The 12284-nt window shown below is 44.0% G+C and overlaps 1 protein-coding gene across 2 annotated transcripts in view; it reads right to left on the reverse strand.

The window, feature by feature from the left end:
• MCUR1 (mitochondrial calcium uniporter regulator 1) overlaps positions 1 to 11853 on the reverse strand; it is a 25983-nt gene extending 14130 nt beyond the window's left edge. Inside the window, exons 1-2 of one of the 2 annotated variants that reach the window (XM_017521613.2) lie at positions 11329 to 11853; positions 3709 to 3828 (exon numbers count right to left, since the gene is read on the reverse strand). In XM_017521613.2, the coding sequence (XP_017377102.1) occupies positions 3709 to 3828; positions 11329 to 11761 (553 nt within the window). In that variant the 5' untranslated portion in view covers positions 11762 to 11853. The remainder of the gene's footprint in view (positions 1 to 3708; positions 3829 to 11328) is intronic. The other variant, XM_017521612.2, reaches the window with a different exon arrangement.
• Positions 11854 to 12284: the final 431 nt, after the last annotated feature.

Here is a 12284-nt window from a genome sequence, read left to right on the forward strand (position 1 = left end):
AAAAAAAAAAAATACAAAATTAGCCAGGCATGGTGGTGCATGCCTGTAATCCCAGCTACTCAGAAGGCTGGGGCAAGAGAATCACTTGATCCCGAGAGGTGGAGGTTGCGGTGAGCCAAGATTGTGCCATCCAGCCTGGGCAACAAGCGTGAAACTCTGTCTCAAAAACAAAACAAAAGACAAAATCAGTTCTTGCATTTTTCCTCCTCAATTCTCTTAAGTAACCAGTCTGGGGGACCCAAAGTGGAAAAAATATGTCCTTTGATAGTCAATAAATGATACTGAACTGAATGACAGAGATTCAATGCGGTACTTGGTACTGTCTTTAAAAATGTTGGGTAACAACTCATATTTCACATAAATTTTTTTTTTTTTTTGAGACAGAGTCTTGCACTGTCGCCCAGGCTATAGTGCAGCGGTGCGATCTTGGCTCACTGCAATCTCCGCCTCTGAGGTTCAAGTAATTCTCCTGCCTCAATGTCCCAAGTAGCTGGGACTGCAAGCATGTACCACCACATCCAGTTAATTTTTTTGTATTTTTAGTACAGATAGGGTTTCACCATGTTAGCCAGGATGGTCTTAATATCCTGACCTCATAATCCACCTGCCTTGTCCTCCCGAAGTGCTGGGATTACAGGTGTGAGCCACCGCGCCTGGCCGTATTTTACATAAATTTTAATTAAATGCTTAAAACTGAGTGCCTGGAAAATGTTCTATTAAATACTTCCAGCTATAAGAATTTCAGAAGAATCTATTGATTCTTGTAATGAATTGTGTATTTTTTGGAATAAACTTAATTAATGGAATCTGTTTGGATGAGACAAAGCATGGGACTATAATTAACAACGACAAAAAAAACCAAAGACACAGATTTAAAGGAGAAGGAAAAAACCTCCAAAGACCTATTCCTGTCACTTTAATCAAAAGCCTTTAATTTTCCAACATGTGTCATGCACATGTCTAGAAAAAAAAAAAAGAAAAGGCTACCCACCAAAATGTTAACACTGCTTAGCTCTGAATCTGTTTTGTTTCTTCTCATGTCTTCCTAATTTTCAAAAACTCAATCTAAACTTCTGTAAATTTTAAAACTTTATTAAGAAGAGTTCAATGGCTGGGTATGGTGGCTCATACCTCCTAATACTTTGGGAGGCCAAGGTGGGAGGATCTTTGAACCCAGGAGCTCAAAACCAGCATGGGCAACATAGTGAGACCTCATCTCTATTTTAACCTAAATAAAAATTTTTTAAAACTTTTAATTAAAAAAAAAAAAAAAGAGTTCATCTTTAAACATGATTAGTTTTGGTGGCCGGACATGGTGGCTCACACCTGTAATCCCAGCACTTTGGGAGGCCAAGGTGGGAGGATCTTTGAACCCAGGAGCTCAAAACCAGCATGGGCAACATAGTGAGACCTCATCTCTATTTTAACCTAAATAAAAATTTTTTAAAACTTTTAATTAAAAAAAAAAAAAAAGAGTTCATCTTTAAACATGATTAGTTTTGGTGGCCGGACATGGTGGCTCACACCTGTAATCCCAGCACTTTGGGAGGCCAAGGTGGGTGGATCACTTGTGGTGTGAGACCAGCTGGCCAACAAGGTAAAACCACGTCTCTAGTAAAAATACAGAAAAATTAGCCGGGTGTGGTGGTGTATGCCGGTAATCCCAGCTACTCAGGAGAATGAGGTGGGAGGATCACTTGAAACCGGGAGGTGGAGGATGCAGTAGGCCAAGACTGTGCCACACTGCACTACAGCCTGGGTGAAAAAGTGAGACTGTCAGAAAGGAGAAAGGAGAATGAGTGAAAGAGTGAGACTGTCAGGAGAAAGGAGAAAGGAAGAAACGAAGAAAGAAAATTAGGTTTGGCAATGACAAGGAAAAGAAAAAGACAGAAAGAGAACTTATGCTGATTGTAAAATAAACTCTAAAGCCATATACTTTATAACCACCTGTAGGAAGAGAAAGGGATGAGAAAAAGTGGAAGCCTGAAAACCTACGAGTTATGAGACAGAAATCAGTTTTTGCAGACATGAGGGAATAGGGCAGAACCAGGTGAGTGAGATCACAGGCACATGAGAAGTTCTGTTAATCTGAAGACATAGGGTAAATATGCCTTGAAAAGTCCTTCCTGGCCTCGACTCAGCCAGTCATCTCAGACACCCCCCCATCCATGTCGGACTGAACAGCCCCTCCATACTACAGTGCAGCCCTCACACCATGGTGTTGAAAGAAGCAAATAACCACGGGTCAAGGTTTAAAATCAAGAAAAGTAGGAAGACTTCTGCTTCTCAGGATTTTTTTTTTTCGGTAGAGACAGGGTCTCACTATGTTGCACAGACTGGTCTTGATCTCCTGGGCTCAGGTGATCTTCCTGCCTCAGCCTCCCAAAGTGCTGGGATTACAGGTATGAGCTACTTCACCTGGCCTTATCAGGGTAACTTTACGGGCTCCCCTCTCACTTCTACTTTTCTCTTTTAAATTCTGAACTGAAAGAAGTTTTGGTGAAAAAAAACCTACTATTTGACAGGAAAAGTTGTGAAAATTATTACATAGCATATGACAGTTTTTCCAAAGTTCATTCATGAACATTATCTTGTTTAATATTCAAAAAGATCTTTGGAATTCTTATTGCACTCATACTACAGATGTACAAATGGAAACTGAGAAGGAGGAAAAGCCTTCCTAAGCTTTGCTGCTAGAAGTCTGCAGAATTAGGCTTGAGCCCACAGCTGCTCTCTTCCACAAAGCGCAGAATAATTCATTCCATCACTTTGTTTTAGGCATGTAAAGCACCTCTACAGAGAGCAGCTTTTCTGATACGAACATGTACAACCAGACAAATAACTAAACAATGAAGTAAAAACACAGCCAAATTTATTTCACAAGCATAATACTACACTATTTTGAAATTCTGATATTTGAGAATGTGTCACCATATAGAGAATTAAAATTGGTGTATTTGTCTAAATGTGATTTAGTACAAGAAGGTTCCCTACATTCTAAGTGCATTTTCAATAAACACCAAATATACCAGGGCAATCTTTTATCTTAACAGCAATAAGGGAGAATGTTAGCTTGAATATTAAAAAGAAAAAAGAACAGTAAGTTGAGATTATCAAGAACTGCTACTCGGCAACATTTCAATTTCACAGGATTTTTTAAAGTACAGAAGATGCAGAGTAATAAAACGATCACTTCTGTGCTTCAGACACTGTTGTCATTGGAATCATTCCTCGGCTTTGCTGACTTGCGTCTAAATTTTTAACTGTAACACTGTACTTCCATGGTGATGTTACAGAAATATACTTCGCTTGGACAAAGAGACAATGTGTGAGAAGTCTCCATTGTATTGATGAAGCAAAAATGTCCTTAAGTAAAAAATGAGGCGATTGATCAAAAGATGACCCATAGGCCTAAAAGTCAAAGAGATATAAAAATTAGCCAGACATGGTGGTATGTGCCTGTAGTCCCAGCTACTAAGGAGGCTGAGGTGGGAGGATGGTTTGAGCCTGGGAGGTAGGTTACAGTTAGCCAAGATTGCGCCACTGTAATCCAGCCTGAGCAACAGAGACAGACCCTGTATCTAAATAAAATAAAATACAAATAAAAAATAAAAGTCAAAAGAAATAGGAGAAATTAAATGAAACCATAAGAGAAGACATAATTTATAGAGTTTTTCTAAGGCAATAAATGATGAATGAGAGGATTACCATTGTCTTCCAGTAAGCACACTAAGGCGTGAGTGTCAAAGTAGCGCTTCCTACTCCCAGAAGAGGTGAAATCTCTCCTTTTGCGCTCCAGCTGCAGACATCCAGCAGACAGGCTTAGGTCTAGGGTGGAAAAGTTAGTAATACACTTAATGCAAAACAAAAGCAACTCAGCACCCTGAGAAAGTAAGGCATATCCCAAAGCTTACCTGGTACTTTATAACAGTTTCATTGAGATATACAATTCACCCAATTTCAAGCATACAATTCAATAGGTTTTGGCACAGAATTGTGCAACCATCCAACAATCAACTTTAGAATATTTTCCTCACTCTCAAGACAAACTGTACCCCTTAGCTATCACCTCCAGTTCACCCAGCCCTGCCCCACTGCCCCCAACTACACTCAGGACAAGTACTGATCTATCTGCTGTCTCTTGTTTACCTACTCTGGAGATTTCATAGACACGGAATCATATAATATACAGTTTTTTGTGACTGGCTTCTTTCACTTAGCATGTTTTCAAGGGTCATCCATGTCGTAGCATGTGTCAGCACTTTTCTTTGCTGAATACTCCTCCATTGTATAGCTACATTAAATTTTATCCATTTATCAGTTAAAGGGCAGTTGGGGTATTTCTACTTCTTAGCTATTATGAATTACGTGGACATTATGTTTTCAATTATCTTGAGTATATACTTAAGAGTGGAACTGCTGGATCAAATGATAACTCTATGTTTGTTTCAGCAACGGCCAGACTGTTTTCCAAAGAGGCTATACCATTTTACATTCCCTCTAGCAGTGCACAAGGGTCCCAATTTCTCCACATCCTCAACTACCCTTGCTATTATTTGGGTTTTTTAAAAAATATAGATACCCCAGTGGGTGTAAAGCGGTATCTCACTGTGGTTTCAATTAGCATTTCCCTGATGACTAATGATGTTGAGCATCGTTTTATAGGCTTGTTGGCCATTTGAATATCTTCTTTAGAGAAATGTGTATTCAAGTTGCTATGGTTTGAACGTGTTCCCCACAGTTTATGTTTTGAAAACCTACTTCCCAATGCAACTGTGTTGAGAGGTGGGTCTTTTAGGAGGTGATTAGGCCATGAGGGCTCTGTTCATGAATGGATTAATGCTGCTATCCTGGGGGTAGGTTCCTGATAAAAGAATGAGTTTGCCTTCCACCATGTTATGAAGCAGCAAGAAGTCCCTGGCCAGATATGGGCCCCTCAATCTTGAACTTCCTAGCCTCCAGAACTGTAAGAAATGCATCTCTTATCTCTTTTCTTTATAAATTACCAGTCTGTAGTATTCCCTTATAACAGCACAAAAGCACAAAACAGACTAAGACAAAGTCCTTTGCCTACTTTTTTTTTTTTTTTGAAACAGAGTCTCACTCTGTTGCCCAGGCTGGAGTGCAATGGCACAATCTCAGCTTACTGCAACCTCAACCTCTGCCTCCTGGGTTCAAACAATTCTCCTGCCTCAGCCTCCTCAGCAGCTGGGACTACAGGCGTGCAACACCATGCCCAGCTAATTTTTGTATTTTTAGTAGAGACAGGGTTTCACCATGTTGGCCAGGATGGTCTCAATCTCTTGACCTCGTGATCCCCCTGCCTCGGCCTCCCAAATTGCTGGGATTACAGGCATGCGCCACTGTGCCCCACCCCTTTGCCCCTTTTTAATAGGGTTGTCTTCATATTACTGAGCTATAAGAGTTCTTTATATATTCTAGATACAAGCGCCTTATCTGATTATGATTTGAAAATATTTTCTCCCATTCTATGGGTTGTCTTTTTACTTTTTGATACTATCTTTTGAAACACACAGGTTTACTTTTTTTTTTTCTTTTTTTTTTAGAGACAGGGTCTCGCTATGTTGCCCAGGCTGGAGTGCAGTGGCTATTCACAGGCACGATCCCACTACCAATCAGCACGGGAGTTTTGACCTGCTCTGTTTTCAACCTGGGCCGGTTCACCCCTCCTTAGGCAGCCTGGTGGTCTCCTGCTACCGAGAGGTCACCGTATTGATGCTGAACTTAGTGCGGACACCCCATCGGCATAGTGCACTACAGCCCAGAACTCCTGGGCTCAAGCAATCCTCCCACCTCAGCCTCCCGAGTAGCTGGGACTACAGGCACGGGCCACCGGGCCTGGCACAAGTTTACTTTTGATGAAATCCAACTGATCTGGTTTTTCTGTTTCTTGCGCTTTTGATACGTAAGAAACCACTAGGTAATCTAAGTACATGAAGATTTACACCCATGTCGTCTAAGAGCTTTATAGTTTTAGCTCTTACATTTAGGTCTCTGACTCATTTTGGAGTTACTATTTTAAATGGTGTGTGGTAGTGGGTTCAGCTTCATTCTTCTCCATGTGGCTGATTAGCTGTCTCAGCACCATTCCCTCCACTGAACTGTCTTGTCATTGCTCTTGTTGAAAATCAGTGAGCTGTAAGCATGAGGGCTTGTGTCTGGGCTTTCCATTGTAATGTATTGATCTATGTCTGTCCTTATGCCAGTGCCACACATTCTTCACTACTTTTAAGTCTGACATCAGGAAGTGTCTTTTTTTGTTGTTGCTCTTGACTTTTTTAAAGACAGGGTCTCGCTCTGTTGCCCAGGCTGGAGTGCAGTGGTGCAATCATAGCTCACTATGGACTAGATCTCACCCTCCCAAGGTGTGGGTTTTAAACTTTGTTGTTTATCAGGGCTGTTTGACTATTCTGGTTTTCTTGAGTTTCCAAAGGAATTTTAGGATCCTTGTGTCAATTTCTACAAGAAAACCACTTGGGATTTTGATAGGGATTGTGTTAAATTTGTACATCAGTTTGAGAAGTACTGCCACTTTAATACTAAGTATTCAGATCAATGAACATGGATGTCTTTCCATTTATTTAGGAACATTGTACTTTAATGTACATTATACTTTTAAGTACATTGCACTTTTTATATGTTGCTGGATTTGGCTTGCTAGTGTTTTATTAAGGATTTTCTCATCTTTAATCATAAGAGGTATCAGTCAATAGCATTTTTTCTTGTAATGTCTTTGCAAAAGCCTATCTTTAGAGAGCTATGTTCTAACAATTTTTGTATTACCTTTTTTATAAATTTTTGTGCATTTAGCCACAGATCTAATCCATTTTGTAAACTTCTTGTTTCAAGGTACTCATCTGAGAGTGGTAGTATACTACATGGTACAGTTTCTTGGCTTTTGGATTTTATGAATTGCTAAAGTCATTAAAAAAAAATTGGGCCAGGTGAACTAGTGCATATTTATAATTCCAGTACTTTGAGAGGCCAAAGTGGGAAGATCACTTGAGGCCAGGTATTCAGGACCAACCTGGACAACACTGCAAGACCTCATTTCCGGGGGGAAAAAAAAAAAAAAAAGTCCTAGCTACTCACAGCTACTTGGGAGGCAGAGGCAGGAGGATGGCTTGAGCCCAGGAGTTTGAGGCTGCAGTGAGCTATGACTGCACCACTGCACTCCAGCCTGGGTGACAAAGCAAGGGCCTATATCTAAAAAAAAATATATTGGAACAATATTTGAGTTGCCAATTTTTAATCTTATCATGAAAGAACATTTAAATATAGCTGCTTACTACTACTATTAAATATTATACTAAAAAAGACATTGAAACCGAAAGAAAAAAAAAAGATGAACAATCTAAAGAACTTCCATTTAATCAACTTAGTATATGAAAATCTTGTCACATATTTGTCATTACTTTTCTAATGCTGCCATAAACTGGCACCAGTCTGAGGTTTGGTGTTGTAGAAGAGTGGCAGGAGCAGGAAGGGTCACCTGCCAACTCAAAGGTCAAAGGTTTCCCAGCAGGCCTCTGAAAGACCAGAAAGGTGCTCCAGCTTCTACTTTCAGTCCTTCACCCCTAATTACTCCACAACAAAATCGAGAGTAAACAAAAATGTGATGTAGACTGAACCCTACACATCTGACACTTCGCTGCAGCCTACGCGAGTCGTTCCCAGCCTACTTCTAACTTGGGAAGAGGATGGTAGTTGTGGTCATTGTGAGCATCATGAGTGCAAGAGATGCAATAATCCATATGTGTATCAAAAACCATTTGCAGACTGACAAAATATAAAGTGCAATGACTTATATGTGTTTGTTGGTAAAACTGGGCCCTTAGATTCAAAGAACTTGACCTGGCATACAAAGCCCTTGCTATTTATGACCACGCTTATCCTTTCAGCTTTCTTTCTAGCTACGTAAGCTATTCTATTTCCTGCAATTGCATGCTTAGGCACGGCTTGCTCCTCTTTCCCAACTGTTAAACTTTAAGCATTCTTTTTACCCTTCTTCATTAAACTGCCAATTTACCGAGTATACATTATGTTCCAGGTGTGGCATTTTGGTTTTTTTTTTTTTTTTTTTTTTCTTTACGGTTCTCTCTGCTTCTTCCACCCAGGTAAGGGAGCAACCTTGATTGCTCCCATACCTGTCTTCTCAGCTCAGTACAGACAGCTCCTCACAGCACTTACCACATTATATCCTCACCTGTATCATGTATTTGTCTAAGCTGCCTAGGAGCAGTCAGTCTTGCTCACTTTTTATCTTTAGCATTTGGCAAAGGGCCTGGCATACAGCAGGCTAGGAATAATTTTCTTTTGGTAATTGAACTGTAATGACTTCTACGATCTGGATTATGAGACTGTCTAGAGGGAAATTTTGAGATGAACTCCTTTCTCCTCAGTTCTTCCCTTTTCACATAAATGAGCTCACTTAAATCTGTTACCTCTTTTTTAGTTTATTTCCAGTCCTGAGACTAAATCTGGCTTCCATGAGAAAAGAACCAGGTTGTCTGCCCAACACAGAAGGGACCTAGCTTGAGAAACAGTGGGAGCGAATGAATGAAAACACTTCTCTAGGCGACCTCTTAAGAACCACCTCACCTGCCCTAGAATGCTACTGGACTGTCCCATGCATCAGGGGGCTTGAAAACACCTGAGTCTGCAATGGCTTGTGAAGAGTGACAGGGTTACTCTAGACCCAAATTCCTTGTTTCTAGTAAGAAAACAATCATTCATGTATTTAAAACATAACCTCTTCACCCCCACCCCCACATAAAACAACCGCATGACTACTTTGTAACGCCAATTTGGATACTGTATAATTTTTTTTGTTCTTTTTCTTTTCTTTTCTTTTTTTGAGACAAGAGTTTCACTCTGTCACCCAGGCTGGAGTGCTATGGTGTGATCTCCACTGACTGCAAACCTCCACCTCCCGGATTGAAGCAATTCTCCTGCCCCAGCCTCCCAAGTAGCTGGGATTACAGGCACCTGCCACCTTGCCCAGCTAATTTTTGTAATTTTAGTAGAGACAGGGTTTCACCATGTGTTAGTCAGGCTGGTCTCCCAACTCCTGACCTCAGGTGATCCGCCCACTTTAGCCTCCCAAAGTGCTGGGATTACAGGTGTGAGCCATCACGCCCTGCCTTTTTGTTCTTTTTCAAAAAGACTGGCACCAGAAACAGCAAGTTTATTTCCAAGAAATACTGCCTCTGAAAAGTAGCCAAAAGGTCTAGCCACTTTCCAGTGGGCACTCCAACCCCTGCTGAGGGGAGGAAATGCCCTCTTGCCTTCTGTCAAAGGGCAGTATCTGAGGACGCAGCCAACTCCTGGACTCCTCACTGATCATCAAGAAGCGAGTCAACTGAGCTGTGTTAACGTGTAACATGGAATTCCCCTTTCTGCGGACCTTCAGCATATCAAGAGGATATAAAAAACCCAAGATTACAATACAGGCCCAAAGTTAGTCATGGACAGATGAGGAAACCAAATACAAACTTCCTACTCGTGACATCCTTAAGCAGCCCAATTGAGAACCTCAGGCACCAGGCAAACAAATGGATGGGAAACTCTCATTAGCTGGTTAATGAGCATACACGCTTCTTTTAACTGTGTCTCCGCTCTGCTTCTGTTGTTATGCATCCATACTCATTTTTTATGATGACTGAAGAACGAGGTCACTGACACTACACAGTACCACCTTACCGACTGATCAGCAAATCGATGAGAAAGAACACTCTCTTTTTGTCCCATACTCTTGTATTGAGAGAAAAACAAATTGGAAATTACCGGCTTTTCAGAAAAAGCACAACAAAAGGCAAAATACAGAAATAAAAACCAAACTCATCTCTGACTCCTAATTACTGAAGTACAGGGACACCGAGTTCACTACTCACTCCCCACTCTCTGTATATAAAGTTTCTTCACTTTGTGGCTCTACTAATGAGTATTTTCCCCAGCCAATGATATTCTTAAATTTTAGATGCTGTCAACATTTACCGGGCCTACGTGTTGAAGAAAATATGAAAAAGGTGTGGTTAATGATGGCTACTAATCAATATGTATAGACTGCTCAAAGTGATAATTCTGCCAAATTTATTGAGTGTACTGATTTTTTTCTTTCATCAACAATTTGCTATGTAGTATGTTGATCCTGTTTACTTTCGTCATCTCCAGGGTAGTGATCCCTCTCACCTCCTTTAAATAGTCATGTGCCTCACAACTACCTTTCATCGCAGGACAGAGGGCACACACGACAATGGTCTATGAGACCAGAACACTTATTTTTACTGGACTTTTTCTGCATTAAATACGCAAATACCATTCTGTTCAGACTGCCTCTAGTATTCAGTACAGTAACATGCTGTTGAGGTTTGTAGCCTCGGAGCACTGGGCTATCTGATAGTCTAGTGTGTAGTAGGCTGTAGCATCAAGGTTTGTGTAAGCACACCCTACGATGTTCACACAAGGAAGACATCACCTAATGACTCATCTCTCAGTAGGTGACTGTCCTGAAGGGATGCATGACTCTATTTAATTAAATGCCACCTTCCCAATGAAATCGATTCTGATCACCCTATTTAAATTCCCACACAACTGGAGACCCATTCCACATCCCAAGCCTTATCCTATTTTTCCTATACCATTTATCAAATTATGAATACATAAAAATTATATATGTATATATAAATTATATATACAAAAATTATTCATACATATATATCCACACACACATATTTACTGCTAGAATTAAGCTCCAGAGGGAAAGGATTTTGTGGACTGATATACCATACCCCACACACCTAGAAAAACGCCAGGCACAGGGTAGACGCTAGGACTCCACGAACGAATTAAGGATTCCATTAGAATTTGAAGTCTAACTGTAGAGGAATCCCTTCATTTCCCGGAGTGCTCCTCAAACATGCAGCCACCTGCACACCCCTTCCCCCTGAGCGGCCATCAGGCTGGGCGCTGCCAAACAGAACGCCTGGAAGGCGGCGCCCAGAAGCGGACCCTAAGAGTGGGCGGGCACCACCTCCCCGCCTCAGCAGGCACCTCCCTCCAACTTTAGCGCCAGGCAACGTGCGCCTGGGATTCTCCGGAATTCGTCTCTTCGCAAAGCCCGGCCACCGCGGCCGAGCAGCGCGGGCTCGGACTTTCACCCCACGCGCCGGGCAGAGGCCAGTGCCCTCGGCTGACCCGCCGTCTGGCTCGCAGAGCCTTTCCTCCCGGAGGCTGTAGGCGAGGTCCCCGCCCCGCCGCCCAGCCCCGCGAGACGAGCCCCCTTCTCCTCCGGCGCCCGGGCCTCACCTCTCCTGCAGGAAGCGAGGGCGAGCGCCGGGCCATGGCACCGGGGAAGGGCGCCGACGGTAGCGGCGACACCCGGGGCGAGGCCCGGCGGGCACCTCCACACGCCGCTGCGACCGGCTAGGGGTGCCGCGTGTCCGAGGCGTGAGCGCTCCCAGTCCCCGAGCGGCCGGCGCGGGGTGGCGGCAGCCAAGCGCCGGGAGGGCACGAGCAGGAGGAGGAGCAGTGGGGAGGCACGTGACACGCCGCCACTGGCCGCCGGGAGGCGAGGGCGCAGCGACCAGAGACCGCCGGGGAGCGCGGAGAGGCAGCGGCGTGCCGAGGTTCCGGGGCCGCCCGGTCTTCCTCCTCTGCGGCCCGCGGGCAGGAAGAACAGGAGCCGCCGGCGGCCGGATGGGCACTCGGTCCTCTGACGCCCGGCGGAGCGGCAGTCCATCCCGGAGCCGGTCACTGGCCTGGGCGCGCGCTCATGCCGCTCCCTTGCGGCGTCGGGCGCGCACCATCCCGGCCCAGGGCGTAGGCGAGCAGCGCGAGCCCGCCCTTTCCTGCCGGGCGCGCGGGCGGGGCTCGGGGCGCGCGCCGGGGGCGGGGCGGGGCGGTGGGAGCCCGCGGTGGCGCTCCGGGACGCGGGACCGAGCCTAGGTGGCTTGTCTCGGGGCGCTATGGGGACCGTGCGAGCCCCCGCTCCGCTCGCTAGGCGACGGCGGGGACCGGGAGGAGCCTGCGGGAAGCTTCTACCCCGGAAAGGGAAGAAGCTTGTTGCTGCCACGATTTGCATATTCACTGCACTGCTGTCCTTAAAAAGGAATTAGTCACCCCGGCGCCCTTCAGAGTCCTTTGAAAGGTCCCTGACCAACAGGCTGCCAGAGATTTCACTGATTATCCTCGTCCTAAGTCGCTCAACATGTGGCTCTGGGATGCACTTTAAGGAATTATTAGCAGGACTCAGGGAAACGCGC

Source organism: Cebus imitator, unplaced genomic scaffold, assembly GCF_001604975.1.
Source record: "Cebus imitator isolate Cc_AM_T3 unplaced genomic scaffold, Cebus_imitator-1.0 Scaffold21, whole genome shotgun sequence".
Classification (NCBI taxonomy): domain Eukaryota; kingdom Metazoa; phylum Chordata; class Mammalia; order Primates; family Cebidae; genus Cebus; species Cebus imitator.